At 42.9% G+C, this 23,986-nt stretch overlaps 2 protein-coding genes across 6 annotated transcripts in view; one reads left to right on the top strand and one right to left on the bottom strand.

Moving 5' to 3' along the window:
• The window catches only part of LOC143143504 (uncharacterized), a 109,492-nt gene that overhangs the window by 71,030 nt on the left and 14,476 nt on the right, over window positions 1–23,986 (top strand). For 2 of the 5 annotated variants that reach the window (XM_076304800.1, XM_076304797.1), the window contains exons 2-7: window positions 650–952; window positions 14,779–15,722; window positions 17,982–18,601; window positions 20,326–20,506; window positions 21,420–21,711; window positions 22,692–23,432. In XM_076304800.1, coding sequence (XP_076160915.1) covers window positions 650–952; window positions 14,779–15,722; window positions 17,982–18,601; window positions 20,326–20,506; window positions 21,420–21,711; window positions 22,692–23,432 — 3,081 coding nt within the window. The remainder of the gene's footprint in view (window positions 1–649; window positions 953–14,778; window positions 15,723–17,981; window positions 18,602–20,325; window positions 20,507–21,419; window positions 21,712–22,691; window positions 23,433–23,986) is intronic. The other 3 variants (XM_076304798.1, XM_076304799.1, XM_076304801.1) reach the window with 3 other exon arrangements.
• Window positions 10,084–11,189, bottom strand: LOC143143505 (uncharacterized). The gene is made up of 2 exons (XM_076304802.1): window positions 10,660–11,189; window positions 10,084–10,541 (listed from the first exon to the last, which is right to left on the bottom strand). Exons 1-2 carry the CDS (start codon window positions 10,669–10,671, stop codon window positions 10,200–10,202), a joined length of 354 nt encoding a protein of 117 aa, XP_076160917.1. The 5' UTR covers window positions 10,672–11,189; the 3' UTR covers window positions 10,084–10,199.

Genomic DNA, 23,986 nt, shown 5'->3' with positions numbered 1-23,986 from the left:
GCACCTGGCTGGTACTGTTGCGCTAAAAAATTATCTACAAATAAATTATCCGTGAAAATTTGTATCTAACGACCGAAGATTTCGATCCAACTTTTTTTTTTCTTTCCTTTTCACTATTCCCATCCATCTTTCATCGTCTCGCTTCGACTTAATTTCTCGTACCAGTGTCAGGTACTCGGAGAGCTTTCTAAAGGCAGAGGGATTACAACGTCTCTGTGCTCGCATCTTTCCTTCCCTTCTTCTAAATCTCAAACGATACTTACGAATATCCACTTTAAATCGCTGTTACGACCACACTTCAATGTTCCATACCGTAGAAACAATTCTCTGCCTACGAACGACTCTTTAACAATTACGAAACACACGAACGGTTTAACGGTGTATACACGCGAGAACCTTTGAACTCAATAAACACTCTAAAATATTCCAAACAATAACTAAATACACAGTACCCCGTGTCCGTAGGATGGAGCAATTACCTATACATCGAATAACGTAAATTCTTAACTTGTTTAAAGCGCGTTATATAATACTACAGAACCCATTGGTCTACGAAACGGGTAAACGTAACCGCCAACTGTTTGGATTTAATTTTCTTCAAGCGGTGTACGTTCACCTCGCAATTAACCTAAAATTTTGAATGCTTCAGGTATGGACGCGTGCAGAGCGTCAAGCTGCTGCCGCGGGGCGAAGAGTGCCCCGTGGATGGAGGTTCCAGTGGTTCCCTCGGAGAAGGCAACGAGGGTGGTTCCGGTTCCAGTTCTGGCAACGGTAGCAGTGGCGGGGGTAGCGGTTCCTCGAGCAGCACCGGGGGTGCCTCCGCGACGGTGGCGTTCATGGATATCAAGTCCGCAGCGAAGGCCCACGCGACTGAGCATACCTTGGACGAACGAGCCCTTACCACACAATACTACGAACCACAGCATCTTCAGCACAGGTTTCCCTCGCACGGGTGAGTTCGTTTGCATTAGGTACGAACGAGACTCCCGAGGCTTTTATAGCCCGGGTTCGTAGAATTAACACCGTTCGAGGCTTCCGGGGTGGTACGTCCTTTTTGAAGAGCGATGCGACATTCTCATTGGCTGCACCGCAGTCGTCTTCGTCGATTCTGTACCGATAATCTTTGTCCCGGTCGATTCCAGTGATTATTTCTGGTATTTTAAACTTCTCGATCCTCGATGGGTTTGGTTTATCCTTGGTGAGAAACTGTCGTGAAATGCATATCGTTGTTTAAGAATAAGTTGAAACGGAAAATATAAGGAAACGATCAGAGAGACAGAATTACATCAAGGAACAGAATTATTCAATTATTCGTGCTCGTTGTCTGTGTGTGAATGACGCGGCACGCAAAAACGTTAAGCGTTTAATTGAAAATCGTCGGAGTTGTGTAAATTTTACTCGACCGTAATGAAAGAAGTATTTTTATACCGAATATAACCTCGGGATTGAGCTGGAAGACGTTCTTCGTTGAAAACAATCTAGAATAAAGAGATTGCTTAAATCGATTGTAAACAAATTAATTTGTTCCTTCCGCAAGCAACGATCAAAGTTTAAAATGGTGTGGTATGTCGGTGAATACTCGGACGAACTATACTGGGATCAAAATCAACTGCCCGTTCAAGGTCACGGAGGGTCACCCAGGGGTCACAGAAGCGACCTTGAGCAGCCATGTGATTTTGTTCCAAGTATAGCGAGCTAGGCAATTCAACTGTTACGCTACAGCTTACGTTCCCATCATTAGACACTGCTCTCCAAACTTGAAGCAAGAGTAAAAGCTTATCTCGATAACGGAGTGAAAAGGTTATAAGGTCAAAATCAATTGGTCGCTCAAGGTCACCGATTCCCTCCATACCAGTTGGCGACCCCAGCGCTATATCTCTCGTCTCTTTGTGCAAACATGCTGGCACATGCTCTCTGTCGTTCTGAGAGACCAGCTGGCATGAAAGTAGGAGCCGTTTCTGGAATTATTCATTGTAGAGGATCTCGCCATGACCAGCCAGTTAAGTTTAATCCGACTGTAACCACTGTGCATTATAATACGGAAACACTATTCCGAATAGAAGAAAAAAAAATGAAGATGAATTACTTTCAAAAGCCTCGAACAGTATCGTATGAAATACGTTAATACACTGTACACCATTAGTACGTACGATTATCAGCAATATTAGTACGTACGATTATCACAGTAGTACTATTATTATATTAGCACTGCTGAGATACTTTTATTCAATTTCCTGACCGTTTATTACCTTCCACAACGATAATTCGGAAGTATTATCGTGGTATTTTTAATATGTGAAACTATTGAAAAATATTTCGATTCGGATCGGATCGTATTTAAGCGAGTTATGACGAGTCACGATGTTCAAGCGATACAATGGATTCAATAATTCATAAAAATGTTATTACATACGTACCGTTGATCAATGTCAAGGTAGTGTGTTATTTTGGTAACGGAAAACAGACGTATAGACGTCGATTTTCGTGACGAGTCACGTCGGGAGAATTAATTAAATTACACGTCACAGGAAGCTGGTAAAACGACATTGAAACGTTACCAACGAGCAGCCAGTACCATTATATTTTTATACAAATGAAATTCACGGACCGTCTGGATCTTTCTTACAATTTCTAGCTCGGATCTATTGTTGGATTTATGCGCTGTTGCATCATAGATTTATCAATACGAGCGATCGCCTTTTATATAATAACAACACTGTTTTACGTAATGCATCAAAATGTAAGGCTTACAAGAATAATCTGTTATATCACAAAAAGTAGAAGGAAAGAATTTTTTGTTATATTGTGCTACTTACGAAACGAACCCTGTTTATAAAGAACAGTAACAATTGGGAATGTGCAATTGTGATTTCAATTTTTGAGGAGTTTGTACAATCTACAGTGTGCCAAAGAATGAATTTGTGATACTTAACATACGCAATCAATGATTGGTGGAGTAAGGAAGGAACAGAAATATACACAGAATGATGAGAAAAATCGGTTTATTTAAAAAGAATGAGCAATTACACTTTATAGATATCCAGCTGCACTGGTAAAACACATAAATCTTATATGCAATGCTATAACAGGAAGTACAATCCGTTCTAATTGTGTTTAAACACCCTGTACATAAATTTAATAATAATCGACAACTTGCGGGAAACGAAAATCGATCTTGATTCGTAGTCTTTTGGTAGTTTTTGCATTACAACCGAAAGTGAACTTTTCTAAAACTGTATAAATTTGCATCTATCCCAGAAGTAAAGAAAAATGTATTTTTTTATAACTATATGCGTTCAGAGAGTAATTGCAGTTACTCACACGCGAATTTGTTAACAAACATAAAGTTTAAGTTTCGTAGCGAATATAAAAAATAATCAATAAATGTATGTGTATTTAAATGACCAAAACGTTCAATGTAATTACCATGTAATTTATGTGTAAAAAGAAAAGACGCAGAATATATTTGTACGTCAAGGAATACGGACGTATTTCGCTAATGTTGGCAAATTCATTAACAAGTTAAAACCACGCTAATTTTACATAAATTGTACGATACACATTATGTTGAAATATTATCTACAACAGATAAGTTGAGGTGCATAATCGTATTTAATGAATTTATCTTACTGGGTCACCGGTGACCCGTGACGTTGAAACGCATTGCGACGATTTTACGCGATTTTCTTGTTTTTTTTATTTACAATTATCAGTTGTAACATTCAGCAGAAATGACTATTGGGTAATTTCATACTTATTCGTATAAAAAATCAAAAATAGTTGTAGAATACAATTTAGGGATATCTTCAGTTGATTTATCTGACCAAATGGTAACATATAGTTCGCTATTGCGCAAAACTGTAAAGTGATACCGGAAATTAGCAGTAGAACTGTTATTAAATCCATATATTGTAAACGCGATGATATTATTCAAACAGATAACTCGCAGAAATATTCAAATTCCCGATTTTAGGCTGGGAATAGCAATATATTTAACGAAATTGACGTTCATATTTTTCCACGTGAAAGCTTGCTGAAAAAACCACATCATGAGTTAAAAAAAATACTGGGAAAAGCTAGAACTGTGCGATAATTTTGCAAAATATGTTATGAAAAAATTCAAAGAAACTACGTAGGACGACCGCAAAAAGTTGTACTAAAAAAGTCGTGACATATTATGAAGACTGTACTGGTTTACATTTTCTTTCTTTGGAGTGTTTTAATATGACACATCGCAAAGTGCGCGCATAATAGGTGTATATTTTATGTATAAATAAGACTATATTTATGTGCTTTATACTGTATTAATTTCTGCGTTATCACCATTATGGTGATAATGGTGGTGGTGAAAAATTTATAAGTACTGACATTTATTCTAATTATGTATTTCTATTAATGTTGGCGTCGCCGGTCACCGGTGACCCCCATAGTATTCCATGTGTTAATAATTCAATCTTGTTTCAATTTCCTTGTATGTCCAACATAGTTATAATTCTAAGTGACTAAGGAAAATGAATCTAAGATGTGTAATTATGTTTAATCTTCTAGAATGTTTTACAAAAATTGTCTATAGATGATATACCAAAATGTCGGTTGAACGAATAAGAATAATCTATTTATGTATGTGTGCGTTGTACAATGTGTGAAAAATGTGCTTTCTTCGTTTCTATCAATTTGGTGGATGTAGTATTGGATTGCGGTGATTTTGGATTATAGAAAGTGCTATTGAAAAGTATTTCTATTGTCCATAAGTGTATTGATTATATCAAACACGGATTCGAAGCAATATCGAAGAATTTATTGAAAGTCGACTTTCTTTTCACGTGCAGATTGTATACATTTCATTCAACTTCTCTGCAATGTGTACGTATATAGATTTTTAAACTAAATACGAAAGTGAAAATCGGGCTGTGTTAAAACGAAAATTATTGCATATATGTTAACCCTATGCTTTGATGTTACGATTAAAAACAACTGGACGTCGGCTTTATGTTCTTTTTTTTTTATTTCAAACTGCGAGTTTCTCAAGTGATTGAAAACAGTTTGCGACATCATAATATGATGATTTTCTGCAATCGTTTTTACGAGAAATTTGCTATTAACTCTTACACCCGCCACTAGAGGGCTACGAACCGTAAACCGCTTCCCACAAGTTCTTGATTAATATCAAATTATTACGAATATTATATTCTTTTATTCTGACATATCTTCCCATGAATTTCCCTTTTTAATTGTTTGATGCAAAGTAGAAAATATACGGCTCATTGCAGAGAGTTAAAAAAAACCAAAGAAACAAAAATGTAGAGGTTATGTCTAGGTAAAGTTTGATATTGTATTCTTTGGGATTTCATTATCATATTTCATACAGAATCGGAGATATGTATCTCATCATGAAAGATTAAAAGAAAGATGACACGTACTTTGTGCTTAGGTAAAATTCGATGTAAACATCTTTGTTTTTAACAATCGTTTCCGATTGGCTACTGTGTAAGACAAATGCATTTCTCCACCGGAGGGTTAAGGTCAAAGATTAAAGCATCTAGATTATATATGGGTAAAATTAATATGTGGAGAGAGAATTAAAATGTTAAGAGCGATATTTTATAAAAGAAAAGTGTTAAACAAGGCGCAGACCTTTGAATTAGCGAAATACGTCCATGGCCGAGAACGCAAGAGCTACTGAACGTCTGCGATCGATAAGAACCTTAATTTCCTGAATTGCTCGTGCATTCATTTTCTGACGTTAAATAACTTTACCAACGTTCGCTGTAGAACGACTGGGATGAGTTGAACGTTTTAATAATCCAATAAAGTATTTCACCAATTTCAATGCTGCTCGAAAGATATATTTCCGCGTTTCAAATAGATTTAAATGAAATTGAAGCAATTCGTCGCAGGTACACATTAAATGCAATGCACAACGAAATATTGCGATAGAATGTATTTCCCCGTTCGAATGGTACGCTTAATAATGAGTTTCATAAATCAGTGAGATTTCTAGAACGACCTCATATCCCCTATAAATTTGTCGTTCATCTTCGAAATAATGCAACGTAACCGCTTCGACAAATTTCGTTGCTGATGAAGGGAAAAAATGTATTGCCATCGCGAACGCAACCTAATTAACGCCCGGCTACGATATCGACGAAGCCATATTTTGCGCTTATTTTTCAGTAGCGATTATGTTCGCGTTTCTCGGCGACCATACAATGCTACCATATACCGATATCGGTGGTCACAAGAGCCCACGTAGTCCCAGCACGAAATCGTATTCGTGGAAATAAACAGGTAGATAATCGATCGAAAGAAGGCCGGTTATCGTATCCGTTGTTCAGACACAGTGACGTTCCAAACAAAATCCGTATTCTCTGCGCACTCTTCGAACGTCGAAAACGTTTCTGCCACGCACTCATTTTACCAGACCACGTGATACACGTACACGTATGTCGGTTGTTCACTGCCCTGGCTATTCCGGTCTCCGTACGCGTTGGTCCGAATCACTTTATCGCGTACGATTTAGGAAAAGCTTCGTATTTTCTCTGTTCGTTGTGCGAGAAGGGAGGTTATATCCGCGCATCTCAACTATTAGGACTTTTTCCTCAAATTCGAAGATGTATTCGAGGATTTGGAATAATATAAAGCCGAGATTCTGTCAGTATTCGTCACATACCTTATCCGCGCGCGCGGTAGCGTCGCATTTCCACGAAAAGTCAGGTGACCGTGACGACGTGGTCATTCGCAATGTTGCCATGCTGTACGGTTATGCGCGCGCGCAGTAGCACGTTAGTGGCTGTGAACCGCGACGGAGGGGAGAAAGAGGCTTCGTTTACCGCAGTAACGTACTAGAAAGACTTCGAACCTGTGTCCTTCGAGACGTTGGCAATATTTTGAGAAACAAAAATTTATTCTCCACTACAAATTATTATTCTCGTAACGGAAATGTAATTGATATATAAAGAAAAGAAAAGTGAAACAATCTCCCCTATTCTAATAATTAAAACTATCGTATTGGTGGAATAGTTAAGAAAAGCTGTACACGAAACAAATGAAACAAAACTTCGATAGAATCGATGAATGTTCGATGGTGTTCTTCTTTTTTAATGTAATAACGATACAAATTCGAATGTAATAAATACGATAGGTATTTACGTCGATCAAAAACGGAAAGTTCCATGCCAATGAACGTTGAAATTTGTTGATACACGAATGCTTAATCTGGAATTGCCGGAACGTTGATCGCTTACAAAAAATGTACTGCACTCTTTTTTTTTTACTCGTCGAGTATATATTTAATTAGCTAATCATCACATTATCGAACAAATAGAGGTGTACGTAGCATCGGTTCCGACGGTGACATCATTGTTTGCGGTTTACGAATTGATAACAAGGTTTACGATTTGCATATGAATCATCTATATGGATGGACTTATACACCAGTTTAAAATATGTAGTCAAGTTAATTTCTTTTTTATTGTTGCCGTTTTATTAAAATGATCACGCGGCAGAATATCTGTATGAACGAATTATTCCTCAAATATTTACGAATAATTTATATCAATTATTCCCGTGTCGTACAACATTCTATTTAAGGAGGTACTTTTGCTCGTGTGACAATATAAATTTAGTAACAGGTAATGTAGAACGTTTACTGGTTTAGAACAAAATTGATGGTCCTATTTGTTCTCTATATGCGAGTGTACGCAAACATGGTAATACAACCCTGAAAATATCTTATCGGCGGTCATGCCAACTAGTGTTTTATGGCAAATTTAAACACAAGATTCTAGGAAATTGTGTACGTCGCCCGTCATAACAAAGGAACAGTATTGCACTTTCCGAGGGTAAACATCGACACGCAGAAAATACCACACACGCGTTTAACGGACAGAACGTAAACGACGTACAGATTTATAACACAGTTTCTGTACACACTTGACGTTCCGCGTTTTGAGTAAAATAAAAATATACCCTTAATCGTACATTTCTGTAATTTGTAACGGTTTGATGATACGAATGAAAACTGTTGTACAAAAATTCGTTTAGAGGCGTTATCTATAATATGCGTCACCTAGTATCGATATCGGTAATATTATCGCGTTTAATACGGACGTTAGAATCGGTAACTTTCACGTCGGTACATTAGTAACGAAACTAGATGTCGCGTGTTATATCTAGAATTTTTCAAGTACATATTTCGAAATAACAAGTCAAATCGATAAACCGGCGTAATCCCGAAGAACGGTCAGATTATCTGGGTGTAAATTTTTCGAAGACACGTTTTCCCGCATCCGTGGCGATGATATCGAATTGCCATCGGTCGCGTGACTGATACCGTATATCGTTTTGTCCTTCGTACACGAACAGATGACTGTACACGCTCAGTTGCAGATATTTTTCTAGACCGACGGTATGTTTTTTTTTTTTTTCGTATCCGTGGACAATAAGTTATCACGTTTCTCATGCGAGACCGTACAAAAGGATATACACACTTCTTCGAAGCTGAACTGTTTTATCCCGATCTTCGCGTCACGAAACCGACATTAAACGCTCCTACGGTTAACCTTACTTGTTTACGTGTTTCTAAATGTTTAACTATCTTAGTAGCGTAAAACGGGACGATGATTAAACGATTGTCACCGGTTTTACCTTATCTTTCCACTTTGTAAACATCCATTGTAAATTTATTTTATACTACGGATAGCTTCTTTATCGACTGAGTTTTTGTTCGTGTTTTCACGTAATTAGAACGCTTACGAGACGGTTGAATGGAATCTGTTCAATCGCGTCAATATAATTTACGAGAGAGATTGTCCCTTCTTTTTTGATTTTTATCATTGTGTAATCCGACTCGATGAAACTAATAACGGTGAAACACTTACTGTAGTGCATCTCGATCAAGTGTCGTTTTATACGAAGTATATATAGGTCGATAAGAAATCTAATTGGAACTACTGAAATCGTTTTATCTGAAATATTGAAATAAAAGATTTATTTTTAATCCGTTTTTTAACGGTCGTAAAAGAAATAGAAATAAATATGGGGTAGATCTGGGTCGGGTGGATGAAAAGAAATTACAGAAGTACGCGTGCAGAGGGCGCTACTGAGTCGAATGTACGAACCAATGAAAAAAATCGGTACGTAGCATTCGTTTCGTTACACTTAAACCTATCACAGAGTGTGTTTGGCTGTAAAATATTTCTAAATCTCTAAATTAACAAACGACTTTGTGTTATATTGCACTGCCAAAAATTTCTCTGCGTTTATTTCATTTCACGTTACGATACAAAATTTTAAGTTTCGTAATCATGTGCCATTGTATCGACGCATTTCGCAAGGAACCTTACGAAATTCGTTTAGGTTATGTTGTTCAAGGTGAACCGGTTGCCCTGTTTGTTTGTTTGTTTCTCTACAATCTTTTTTTTTTTACATTACTCTTATCGTCACAATCGGACAATACATCCGTATCGCAACGTGTTACCGATTTTAAGTGTAAAAAGTAGGTTACACGTCAAACGATAACTATCGGAACAGAAATTTAACCTCCGCGTGGTATTGACGGTAAAATAGAAGGATTATTATTTCGCGATTAATAATTGGTTGCGCAAATGTTCGCGGAGGATACAATGCAAATTGCATCGAAACTCGATTATGCAAATGACCGATGGTCGAAACGGGAAGGTGTGTCCGGACAAAGGCGATCCTAATAAAAAGGGTGACGTCTGGTTAACGGAAAATTTCACCGGCTCGCCGCGGCGCGTGTAAAAGTCGGCGCATGGCAACGTCGTCCCGGTTCTTCTCGCAGGCAAACAAGATCATTCGAGAAACGAGAAACGGCCACGCGTAATCCAGCCTTTAAAGAAATTCAGGTCGAAGTTTCTCGCGAAGGTGAGAGATAAGCACGGGTGACCGTATGGTAACGGAATGAACACGAGGAGGCGTCGGGTGAAAGGCCGCTGATTCTTCGCCGCGATTACACGCTCGTGCATGTCGTTGCATCGTACACAGACAGAGAAAGAGAGAGGAAACCCACCTATGCATGTGCATAAACACGTTTAGGAAAGAGTGGTAAGATACACGGCGAACTTCGACGCAGCATCATGATATCGAGCCACGTTTTCGAACTTTGACCCCGACGGATACGACCGTTCCGATAAAGATGTAAGTAGGAAGAGCGGTTAGTGTCAGACGACGAGAAAAAATCATGTATTCGTGGGACAGAGATTAACCGAGCTGGAGGGTAAAGGGTTGGTTACAGGCGTCTCTCGTGAACGCTTGCATCTATGATTTTGACGAGTTAGACGGTTATTACGATAATTTAACGTATAGCGCGTGGAATATAGCGATTTACTCGAGGCACACTTGGAGCGATTGCTGAGAAGCTGTTGGCTGCAACACGGTACTTTGTACATCTGGGTTGGGCTCGGTGTTATCCGTTCGTCGCGTACTTTGTCCATACTTTTCTCGAAGAGAAATTTTTTTCCCTCGATAAGTGTGCGGTAGATATTAATTCTTGGGCGTTTAAACATAAATTTAACGTGTACCTATAAATAATTTAATTTCAGCTTTTAAAATACTTCGGTTTGAAATATAATACAACGAGAATATATTACAAGTTATACATCGAATGTGTCACAAGTTGAACAAAAGTAGAACACTTACCGGTACAAACATATTGAATATCGAATAACTGAAACTGTTCGCCGCAAGAGGGCCCGGTCCACCTTACACTTTAAGCACCCGATTAGGGTTACTTCGGGTCTGGCGCTGTTTACATTCTATGCTCAAGGGCACGACCGTCTTCGCTGCGCATAGTTTTTTTTTTTTTTAATCTATCGCGTCGACGAAGCACTTGGAACAAAGGAATCTAAAATCGTACAGGGCGTCTCGTAACGACTTATATTACCAAGAAGCAAACGATGCTGCAAAATTGAATGACAGGTACGAGATAAAATTAATTTTCGAGAGAATTGATTTCCATTTGTTGGCCACTCGGTATAAATGTCACTGGCTTTTTCCAAGGACGGGTCATAGGAAACCTAGATAGATTTCTGGAAATAAAATAAGCGATATTCAACGCTATGCACCGCGTGCGCATTCCTCTGAAATTCAATGATGCACAGTTGACGTTCAGGTTCCAAATATCTGCCGAGTTAACATTTGAGAAGTAAACCGACCAACGGTCGCGGAACTTGAAATAACATTCACCTGACTGGCGCCAGAGGCGTCGAATGAATGATTGATGTTTTCAGCGCGAAGGGATCTAGAGGAAGTTTCGTCATAAAATTTATCAGTTCCTGGTACGTGGAATTACGAGCTCGCGATATACTCGCGATTGTGTGCACTCTTCTTTTTGCGCGTTCGAAAAGAAGTTATCCGAGGTTATTGAAGTTAGGTTCGAATAACAGCATTTTTTCTCACCTTGCTTCTCGCGCGCGCCCGCTTATGTATTAGGTTGTTTAGAGTGTATAAATAACATTTTATTAAATTATATATTCTCCATTTTGGAAAACGAAATAACTCTCCGAACAACCCAATATTTCTGTTTATGTTATTCACCCGTAACCTCGTATTTAATAAAGGTGCTAAATAAAATAAATAGGAAATTTATATTTTTTTTTACTCAAGCACCAATCGATCAACGAGTACATTGTATACGTATTGGTGATATTTACTTCACGCTACGTATTTAGCTACGTAACGCACTCGTATTTTAACTCGTATAATTTTTAGAACGCAGTTATTAATTTGTAGAAGGAAAATATGATTGTATAATTTTTAGAACACGGTCACTAGTTTGCAAAAGAAAAATATGGTATACAACATTTTCAGGCTACAGAAATAAATTTCTAAACCAATTCATTGACACGATTCATTCGATCATACGTACCATCTAAGGTATTTTAAACATTTTTTGACAATAAACGGTTGTTTTTGGAACGAAAATATTTCCAGTAATTGAAAATTAATATTCGCGAGTAAGTAACGACATTGGAGGGGATTTTGAGTATTTCGAATTCGCATTCTTTTTTTCAGAGTTCCATAAATTCGGTTATTCGCTTTATTTTGTTTGTGCGTCTACGACCTCGAATGTGCGAAACGATACTTTCTCTTTCGCGAATCAATCGCCATATTTTGAAAATTATACGAATTGAAACACGGATACGTTAATATACGAAATAATAGACTCGTATGTGTTAAATATACGGGAAACAATCCACGGCTACACGTTTACTGAAATTAGAGTACGGATACTTGTAATACACGTTTACGCGCGTCTTTTAAATAGACGTTCGATCTTTAGTACATAACAACGAATCGAAATCTATTATTTCGCGAGAGTCGGATACCCGAGCAATTTTATTGCTTCTGGCTTTCACGGAATTATTATATCGTAACCGATCTTGCAACAAGCGAGTTTTGTGAATACGTTGCACCTTAAACAGCCATGTGGTGCATAATTGCGCGCATTCCATTAGTATTCGAACGCAATCGCGTCGAATCACGTTATTGGATCGAACGATCGAAATTATACGATTCGAATTGTACGAACGAGGTATTCGTTATTCGATATGTTCGAAGATAGCCGTAAAGGCGTATCGAATTTTCGAACGGAAAATAACTATTTCGAAAAGAAATAAATTTTTCGAAAATGATTCGAACAGTGGCTCGCGCAGTGTTAAAAAAAAAAAGAAATTAAGGACCATCGATTATCAATATGCGAAGCATGGGTAGAGAAATTTTTTGTCCGTAACTCGAACAAGTCGTTCCAAATACACAACGAACGAATCGAAGATCCTCGATATCGATTCTTCGATATCGAAGAGAAAATCTAAAGTGGATTCGAAGATGGCAGGAATTGTATACACAACCGTATAAACTGTATATTACATATTCCGTACACGAGCCGGTTCGTATCGTTTGACCTGGCGATTGATATTTTAAAAACATCATTCGCATATACGATCGATCGGGAAATAGTTACAGAATTCAAACGAGAAACCAGTCTCATTCCAGCGAGCGTTAATCGTTATTAACATCCTCTTTCGAAATGTCGACCGTTCTGATCAATACGAGACAAGTAAATAATTAACAAATGCGAATAGTATATATATTCGTAGTGTACACTCGGTTGGATGTATTCGTAAATTTCACCAATTATACAACAGTGTGATTCGTGGACGAGGTACTCACGATCAAGTCGCTTTATCACCGATCGATACGAGACAAACTTTAAAGCGTAATCTAAAACTCTCCGATATCGAACAGTGGTACATTTATCATTCCGTTCCCAAGGTTACACCATCCACGTTTCGTTGATACATCTTCTCCGTAGGGTCAACGATTATTAACCCTTTGCACTCGAAGCTTTTCTCTTACCAGAAACCAGCTCCTCGATGAAATCCTTCGAATCGTGTAATTAATTTAAAACATTTCCAACATTTCCTATAGGTACGTTTATATCTTACAAGAAAGGAATAATTGAATTTTAATTTCAATCCCAAATCACGATGGTTTTCCGAATTGGAGAAAGCATGCCGAATTAAGTGGCCATCGAGTTTCCTCTCGAGTGGAAAGGGTTAAGAATAAAGTAAAAAATTTCCTTTCGAGAAACCTCGGTGAAAAATATCTCAGAATTTCGATCGAAAGATCGGAGTGGTACACCCACGATGCCGCTGTTACGGGACCGTATCCGATCGCGAATCAAAAATATTATAATTTTAAAATCGTTTTAACCGCGCACTTTAACCCACGATTCGCGAAAAGAAATATTAAAATAATAGTATTTCGATTTATTTCCTACTACGTAGAAATAGGAGGTAATCACCAAAAGTTACCATTTAGCGAACGTGTCTCTGTGAAGAGTTACCGTTTCGACGAAAGTCTCCGTAGAGAGTTACCGTTTATCGAATATCTCCGTAGAGAATATACTAGCGTAATTACAGGTAATGGTACGCGATTGGTGACGAACAGCGGTTTAGACCCGAGTAAGCTGGCGCAACGAATGAATCTTTATTCGGCGAACGGTGGCTTATATACACGGTTTTTTGATTATCGGTGATCCTGGTGTTTGGGTTATGTGTCCGTCTTATCGGAGTGCTTGGTGGTCCTCACACCGCCAGGTGCACAACGAGGATTTCTACCCGCACGGCGTACGAGGATAGCTCGTCCGGATTGGCGACCGAATTAAGCGACGATCGAGGATCTCTCGAGTGGAAAGGGTTAAGAACAAAGTAAAAAATTTCCATTCGAGAAACCCTGGTGAAAAATAGCTCCGAATTTCGATCGAAAGAGATCGGCGCGAGCTTTAGTTTTCGATGGGGGTACGATGGTTTCGGAATGGTACACCCACGATACCACGTGCACAACGAGGAGTTTTACCCGCACGGCGTACGAGTAAAGCTCGTCCGGATTGGACGCCGTTCTCCCACCCGTTATACCGTAATATTCGTCGGTCTGGGGGTCTCTCGAGATCCGCGCCAGAACCTCTGTAGGGTTAACGACGTCGCGCGCCGCGAGTGGTATCGCGGCTTAAGGCGGGTGGGAACCACCGCTCCCTACCCACTTCCACCCATCATCCATCTTCTCTCTCCCCCACCAGCACCAACACCATCACCACCACCACCACCAGCAGCAGGAACACCACCACCACCACCACCACCACCGTTTCTCGTCCACTTTCCATCGTCCGGTTGGTTAGCGCGCGGCTTGTTTTCCCCGATATGCCCCCGAAGAAGGCGTCTTCGAAAGCGTTAACGCGTACGTTGGGTGTTGTTTCAGAAGTTCGGAGGATCACGGATCCGGCGGCGGTAGCGGCGGGGGAGGAGTCAGCGGAATCGGAGTCAGCGGCGTCGGTAGCGGCGGCGTCGGCGTCGGCGGCGTTGGTGTCGGTTCCGGTATCGTCGGCGGTAACGTCGGTGGCGGAGTCAGCGGCGGCGGCGGCGGTGGCGGTAGCAGCAGCGTCGGTAGCGGCGTCGGAGTCGCAGGCGGCGGAGGCAGCGCCGTCGGAAGCGGTGGAATCAACGTCGTCGGTGTCGGCGGTGTCGTCGGTGTCGGCGGTGTCGTCGGTGTTGGCGGTGTCGGCGGCGTCGGCGTCGGCGGTGGCGGTGGCGGTGGCGGTGGCAGCAGTGGCGGTGGCAGCGGCGGCATTAACGACAGAGAGAGGGACAGGGAGAGGGAGAGGGACAGAGACCGGGACAGGGATCGAGACAGGGACCGTGACAGAGACAGGGAGAGAGAGAGGGACCGGGAGAGGGAGAGGGACCGTGAGAGGGAGCGAGAAAGGGACCGAGACCGAGAACGCGGAGGAGAGGGTTTCGAGTCACGTGGCTCCCACGGCAGTTTCTACGGCAGCGAGAGAAGCAGTCGAGGGGTCGGTTCTGGGGGTGGTGTCGGCGGTGTCGGCGGCGTCGGCGGCGGCGGCGGCGTCGTCGTTGGCGGCCATCCGGCGGATCCTTCTCCCGGTGATCCTGGCGGCTACATACCCCGCGGGCGTCCACCTCCTGCCAGCTCTTACCACGTGACATCGACCAGGGCGAGGGATCGGCTTTACTCGAGAACCGGCCCGTATGCCTCCGGGCCGCCGCCCCCGCCCCATTTAGACCGTCATCGTGGTGGCCTGCCACCGTCCTCCTGGTCGACCTACGAGTCGACGACCTCGAGATACGGGAACGCACCGCCGCCACCCTCGCCTGCCAACAACGACGCCTACCAGGACGAGCAAGGTAATTGTTCTTACGCCACGTACATCACGGTGCGCACCAGCTATATACGCTCCCTCTTGGCTCGTGCTCCGGCCGCACGCTTACTCCGACCACCTTTGCGTCTGCGTCCGCGTCTGCGTCCACGTCCGCGTGTGTTTCTGCAGGTGGATACGTCCGTGTTTCTTTGGTTCTCTCTGTCTCTACGTTTCGTATGCGCGCGAGCGTGAACGCGGGCGCGGGCGCGCGCGCCTGCGTACGACGCATGCGTGTGGGTGGGTGGTTTTCGTGCGTCGGGTGCGGGGTTATCCAGTTGCGCCGGGCGTGTGCGCGCGCGCACGCGTTTCCGTGACTCGTTCGGGGCGATACGCGACCGAGCTATGCCCGCGTGCTCCCGTGCGTTTCTGTACGCGTGTGTGGGTGTCGTTTGCCCGCGGCCGACACGTGGTCCTGATCATCAAGGCTTTTCTGACACTTGACGATTTACGATCGTTAGATAACGACGCCTCGTATTAAGATTCGGTAGTTTCGCAATCGCGTTACCTTTTTGTCTCGTTTGGCTACCTCGCGGGTACCTGCTTCTCGGAGCCCTTTGCCTTCCGGTCGCCCTAAAGGTACAGTCCGACCCCTCGATGGACATGTTTACGGATCTTGTTGCGATAGTACACGGACAGTGGAAACATTTGGCTCTTCGGAAAGTCGTTTCGTTTTCCAAAATGGAGAATATATAATTTAATAAAATGTTTATACGCTCTAAAAAGATCGTCTTTCGTTTTCACGAAAAGAAAAAACGAAATGACTTCCCGAACAACCTAATACTTTGTATTTGGATAATTACGTGTCCGCTGTTTGGGTCTTTTACCCGAGTATTTGTTCTTTTAAACAAACGGCGATCTTTGTCCGCGACTGTTCCTCTTTTTCTGCCAAATTCTCATTCGGTGAATCTGTTCGCGAATCCTCGACATTCACAATTTTCCGTTATTCTATAGCTCATTTGTTCCACCGCTATTATTCATATTTTTTTTTCCATTTTCTTTTTTCTATATTCTATTGTATTTACTAAGTCGTGCGTAGTTAGGAAGTCGAGTTAGGTCTCTTAAACCACTCGGTGTATATATATTTTTTTATAGACATTTATATGCGTTACGATATTGATTTAATTTTTTCAAAGTTTTTGCCCTTTCCTGTAAGAGAGCCGTAACATCAAATTTAAACAAATAGTGACAATTATTCTTCGTCGAACGTACGCCGCAAAATATTGCATAAATATTTCCATTTGAGGGGTAGGCACTTTCCGTTCGAGTATGACGTTGTCCAATCGTTCCTGATGCACCCTTCTATCGCTTACGTTACACGGATGATTCATGTTTTCTTCGAGCACACTCGACAATCATTCAATGCGCGCGCTTCGTGACAGAACGTGAAATCGCGCGAACGAGAGCACACTCTCCTTGGAACAATAATAAGATACACGGTGATCGTAGATCTCACGATTTTGATTCTCAACTACTCACGTTGCATCAAAATAGCCACTATTTCCCACAAATTGAAAGCTTTTTCATCGTTCGTATTTTCCCGTGAAAAACCAATCGAATCGAAACGAAAACGAGTAAACACATACCTTTCGTAACGTAGTTCAACGAGACGACTATTATTGTTTTACAACCATCGTTTGTCCTCGATTCGAAATATAACAACGGATTTTGTATCGAGAAGTTCTTCGTACTTCGCCGCAGTACATACAACATATTCCAATCAAGATTCAAATCTCTAAGAAAACGTAAAAAAAGAAACAATCCAATATTGAATTCGAACCAGCCTCTTCGTCGTTTTCTCGCGACTCGTTATTCAATCTGCGTGCCTCGCACTGTTAAACGAGCTCTGTGTCGTGCAAGCTCGAAGTATATAAGGAACACGATAAATGTAAACACACTTATCGAATCGTCGTACCGTTTTCAACGAATATACTTTACAACGTGTGAAAGCATTGAACGTGTCGAAGGTCCCGATCGTGCACCACCGGTGGTGCACCGGACGAATAGTGCGTCGCGATATTAATTCAACGAAACGCGGAGGCGTCGAGCACGTTCGCGCGAACCAATAACGAGTCGATCGGTTACGGCGGCGTCGATCGCGCGACGACGAGATACCGGTTCGCGACGCGGCGGGGCGGAGGGGAGAGGGGGTTGGTTGGTTGGTCGGTCGGAAGGGGAAGAAGGGGTAATCGACGAAAACCGAATTACACACGTGCAGTAGATTACATTGGTCGTGTTGTTCCACTAGGCGGCGGCGGAGGCGGCGGCAGCAGTAGCAGCGGCGTGCTACGACAGCACAAAAAACAGCGCAGAAAATCGCGAAGCGGAAGCAGCTCGCCGAGCGGCAGTAGCCGTTCCGGTAGCAGCAGCAGCAGCCGCAGCGGGAGTTCCGCCGGCAGCACTTCCGGGGGCAGCACGTCGCCCGGCAGTTCGCCGCACCGCACCGGAAATGCCGCCGTCACCGAGGACCGCAGGCCGCTCGCTATCTGCGTCCGTAATTTACCGGCGCGTAGCAGCGACACCTCCCTCAAGGATGGCCTCTTCCACGAATACAAGAAACACGGGAAAGTGACGTGGGTGAAGGTCGTGGGGGCGGCCGGCGACCGGTACGCGCTGGTCTGCTTCAAGAAGCCCGAGGACGTCGAGAAGGCCCTCGAGGTGTCGCACGACAAACTCTTTTTCGGCTGTAAGATCGAGGTCGCACCCTACCAGGGTTACGATGTCGAGGACAACGAGTTCCGACCCTACGAGGCCGAGCTCGACGAGTACCATCCGAAAGCCACGCGCACGCTCTTCATCGGGAACCTCGAGAAGGACGTCACCGCGTCCGAGCTTAGGAAGCATTTCGAACCGTTTGGCGAGATAATAGTAAGTTCTCCCGTACGCTTTCTGCCGTTTCCCTCGAGCAGGATGCGACCCCGAATAATGCGGTACAGTTGCTCCTCGTTAAGAGTTCGAATTTCTACCCCGATTAAAGTTACCGGGGATGGAACCGGAACGACGAGAGGGACGACGCGCAGGCGAGACGGAGTTTCTTGGAAACACGATAATATGAAACGCAAGATTTTCTGCGGTTGTCGTCGCAGCCCTGTGAGAGTATCGTCAACGGATCGGGGAGGTCCTGCCGATTAAAACGAGTACAAACACGACCCTGTTTGGAGTATTACTAATTATAGATTGTGCGACTCATTTTTGAAAATCATCGAACGCGTGTAAGGGAAAATTGTCCGAACTGGGTCGTGTTTGGACTCGTTTTCCTCGGGAAAATCTCGCCAGTTTGTTGGCAATGTTCTCGTAAGGATGAAATGGAAAGTATGAAAATTGGTAGTTCGTATCAGTGGTACCGTTGCTCTGTCTCTCTCGGTGTATCTTGTTTAACTCTCTACGCCGATCGAATGGTACAGGCGACGCTCAGCTTCGGATTGGGAAAAAGAAGATGGATTCCTGAAAGAAAATCGCCTGTCGTACACATTAAAAGTCTTTTAAGTGGGTCCGAGTGTGCAACTTTAATCGAGGAGTTACTGTACCGCCGCAAAAGGGATGATACCCAGCGCCAAAAATGATTTCCCATGCCGCGAGATAAGTTCTTTTCGCACGTGGCTATTTTCTTTCATTGAACGAGAGAAAAAATAGAGATAGTATTATACATTTTTAATTCATTTTTGCAGAATTGTATTTTTATAAATAACTTGCGTCGATGTAAATAGATGTTGGCAATTTTTGGAAATGTAAAAAGATCGATAGATCGATGTAATTGATCCTATCTATGTTTATAATCGACAATTCACTGTCCTTGACTTGGAATCGTTCGTTAAACAGTGTTACATTTAGTACGGTGTTTTGTCATAAAGTTGGTATTAGATGAATAACTGGTTAATACTTTTGTCAAGTATTAATCTAATAAAAAAATAATTGCTTCTAAATAATATTTTGCCAACAACTAAACATTTAATAATAAATGTGGCTCAAAATAATTAAACGACCGGCGACTTAAATGATTTTATGTTACGTTATCCCATAAGCTACTTTAAAAATAGCAATGTACCCTGTAAGTTACACATTTAGTGAAAACGTTTCTGTATTAAACAAACAATATTTTTTATCCCAGATGTTTGAATCTCCGAAATTGTCTAGGAACACGATCTTTTAATTATTTTGAGCAGGCTACTTGCACATAAATAGAAAATAAAAACAAAACTTTACCGAATGGAGTAAATCAAGGAATTGTGCGAAAGCTTATTTTGCTGTTACAAAATTTCACTAAATGCATTAATAGAACTCGAATAATCGCCAGCGTGTATTTCTTCAAACAATATACGTTAATTTAATTTTACATCATTTATTTCACATTTGGCTTGCAATTTTATTACGAGAGTGAAATTCTGTTGTAGACACCCGAATAATACATATATATTTTTTTTAATAACCACTCCAAGTGAGTCTCAAAATTTGCGTAAATGTTGTAAGACACTCTGTACACAAACTCTAAAATTGTACGTGCATCGTTTTAAAACTACATCGATATTTAAGCGTAGCTGAACCGACAACAGTGCTCGCACGAAAGTGAACACGATGTTTCTTTAATCTTACAGGAAATAGATATTAAGAAACAGGGCGCGGTGTCAAGCTATGCTTTCTGCCAATATTCCGACATCGGTAGCGTCGTCAAAGCTATGCGATCGATGGACGGCGAACATCTGGGTGCAAATCGAATAAAACTTGGATTTGGAAAATCGATGCCCACGTCCTGTGTTTGGGTCGATGGCATTGGAGGTAATTATCGTAAAGCGGTCGCGAATGCCCCTTTTCCGCCAAATTCGTTCCTCGACGAATATATTTATACCATCAAGTTATCGTAACGAGCGACAAATGGTAGCTTTTTCCGTACGAACAAGTTACCAATAGTTGGTATCGATAAATCCTTGGATGAAACTATGCTCGACGCCAACTTGTTTGGACGCTCAGGGTCATCGAAGGGTAACCCCCCACCATACACCGTTCGGGTATCGCTGTTGCTCTTGCCACGTCGGTAAACGCGCAGTCGGTAACGAAGAAGCGGTGACATTGGGCTGGACGCGAGGTTCAGGGACCTTCCCCCACTCCGTCTCCGTCGATATAGTTTCGAAACTCTGGCCGATGCAACGTTACTCCCGCGCAGTAGCCCGTACGATGAAACACGATGTAGAATATAGACGAGGACAGATATGTACACCGTGTCAATGAAACTTTCGTCCGCGAAAGAAATGAGAAAATATAGGCGCGAAAGAAGAGGGCAAACAGGTATCGTTTGGCGGCCAGAAGACGAGCGAAGGTTGTTCGTATCGCGTTAACGTGCTTCCGTAAGTCCAATCGAAGAAACACGAGGGATCCGTAGTATTGCCACGAGGGAGGGGAGCAGTGTGTAAGGTGGTGGGGACGTGGCCTTGAGCAGCCAACCAAGTTGGCGTCGAGCATAGTTCCAAAAGGGCGTGTGCTTACACCTGATGCAAATGTCACGTTTTTTTTTTGTTCTTTTTTTATAATTGTACGAAATATATCTAGTTTCAGTCGTTTAATTGTGTTTGCGATCATTTCGGACAAATGGAACGATTATTCGTCCTCGATAGAAATTAACGAGCGGTGAATCGGGTTCGACGGAAATGTTATCGACAACGATAAAATTACAATTTCTCGAACGTTCTTTTAGATTGTATGTCGGAAAAGTACCTGAACATGCAGTTCCATCAGTTCGGACCGATATCTCAGGTCGTAGTTGATCGAGAGCGCGGACACGCTCTGGTCTTCTTCGAGCAGATTAGCTGCGCACAAGCCGCCGTGAAGGAGATGAGGGGAGCAGCGCTACGCGGACGCCGGCTGCAGGTCGACTTCGCTTCCAGGGAGTGCCAGGAAACGTTCTACGAGCACCTCGAGCGGCAGGGTATCGCCGGTGAAAAACCTTGGGACACGAGGCCTTCTCCAGCGACGACCTTCGATGTCTCGTATGTATATTTTGTAGCGCATTGTGTAGTCTTACCCGTAACGCTACGTTATGGGTGTCTCTGATCATTGAAGACACTTCGAATTCGAAACCGCACGTGAACGTGTGTGCTTACGAAGGATTGAGGTTGCAACGTGTCCGAAGGTGTCTCGAGAGGTATTCGAAAAATTTTTTCACCCGTTCGGTAGACTTGGGTTATGAATATTAACGATCTTTATCTCAGGTTGCAAAGCAAACCATTTAGCGAACGCGTCTCGTGAAACGAACCCAAACACAACCTCGTTCGGAATTATTTTTAATTATGCAATATTCGAGTCGAGGTTTTCCGTATTATTAAAAATAGTCCGAATCAGGTGGTATTCGAATTTACTTTCACCCGGAAGATACCTCCCAATCCGTTGACAATACAGAGAAATTTGGAGTTTATTGTTTACATTTTTCTCGATAGTTCACACCAGTGCCAATCTCTAGAAGAGACCTAAAGATTCTCATATTATCACCCAAGAGTCGAGAACTTCCACCATCAATTGACTGCGAAGCGATCTGCTAATCGCTCAAAATTCCCCGGACACCTCGTCGGGACACCTTTCGTACAACTTACAGTTAAAAGATGGTTCGACCAAGTTCGTTCTTGGATCGTAATACGTAGATTACGTAGCGTGCGTGTATCACTTGATGTCACATGGAGGCAAGTAATGCCCCACGAGTAAGAAGAGTCCTTCTTTCGTTCCATCTGCTCCGATTGACTCGTTCTTCTGATAGTAATACTTCAGTAATACTTTAGCAGTACTTCAGCAATCCTCGGGTAGATTACGATTCCAGATAGTAGTACCGACGATTTCTTCGACAAACAGCTAGAAATAATAATGAGCCAGTCCGCAATTAGGCCAGCAGCCAACCCCACGTGGCATGAAACGATACACGCGCTATACGTGGTACTCGCACGAGACCGTGGAAATATAGTACACCCGTTATTTGAAGGATTCCTTCCAGGCGGGAGCGTAGCAGTTTCGACACGGGGGTGACGGTGTCGAATTCGAGTAGCAGGTTCACCCGCTACGAGACGCCCCCGAGGTCGAGAACGGCGAGTTACTCCCGCACGTCCGGTGGTGGCAGTACACCGGGCGCAAGTCCGGCTCACCCGACAGCGATGTCCCGCAGCAGTAGGAGGTCCTATCAGGACACCTATTACGACGGCGACTACAGCGAACCGGCTCCCCGTCGATTCCGTAGTTACGACGAGTTCAGTCAGGGAAGCGGGGCGAGCCACGACGACTACCAGAGCAGCGTGCTCGGCGATGGTAAGCTCAACGACGACGACTGCCCGCCACCGTCTCGTCGTCACGCCGTGCAGAGCGTGGTGACCAGCGTCGAACCGCCCGCACCGCCACCGCCGTTGCTACCGCCCCCGGACATCAGACACCTCCAGAAGGAACGGGTGCACCTGTTGGAGCAGCTCGAGGAGTGTCACAGCAGCGGGGACGAGGTCGGATTCGCCCCGAAGAAACGCGCGAAACTCGACGGAGCATCCACGACGATACTGTGCGAGGACGACGAGCCCGAGATCGCGTCTTTACTCGTCACCTCGCATTCGAGTAGAAAAGGGATGGACATTCGGCGGGTTAGCGACAGCAAAGTAGTGGTGCATCACGGCACGAGAAGAGGTAGCTGCGAAGGGAGGGGTCCAGGACCTTGCAAACGTCGCCGCGATGTTACCAGCAGGTACGCTTGTTACCCTCGGTTAAACGTTGTGTATTTTAAAAAAAACATCAGCTACGGCGTAAGTTCGCGCGAATGTGCTTTCTTTCTTTGTACGGGGAAATTCGTGGCGAGTGTGTCTGTCACACACTGTCCCAAATTGGACTTAGAGGTCTTCGTTTGGAAGATGCCAACTAGAGTCGACATTTCAGGACCTACAGGTATTTACGTGGATGCCGATTGTAGTCAGTGGTAGGAACCAAAGGGTTGAAAAGTAAAACTGTCAGTTGCTTGGGATGTAGAGAAAAGATTAAGGTATCGCTTGGGTCTGTTTGACCGGTCCTAAAGCTGAAGGATGCAGCGATCGTCACGTCGGCAGAGGTTCTTGGATAGGTGAGAATCCATTGGAAAATCTGCTAGTATGTTCCAATTTTTGTGGATCGTACAGGTTCTTTGAGTATTAAGAAGACCTTGAGCTAGTTTTGTGCACGGTTGCACGGTAGAGGATAAATTAAAGGCAACTTATGGCAGCAATCTCCAGGTTTAGACTTGCGTTTATTGAAATGTGTATCCAAAAA

The sequence above is a fragment of the Ptiloglossa arizonensis genome, chromosome 2 (genome assembly GCF_051014685.1).
Source record: "Ptiloglossa arizonensis isolate GNS036 chromosome 2, iyPtiAriz1_principal, whole genome shotgun sequence".
Lineage (NCBI taxonomy): Eukaryota > Metazoa > Arthropoda > Insecta > Hymenoptera > Colletidae > Ptiloglossa > Ptiloglossa arizonensis.
The sequence above is the reverse complement of the archived record's forward strand: the minus strand, read 5'-3'. Positions and strand labels throughout refer to the sequence as shown.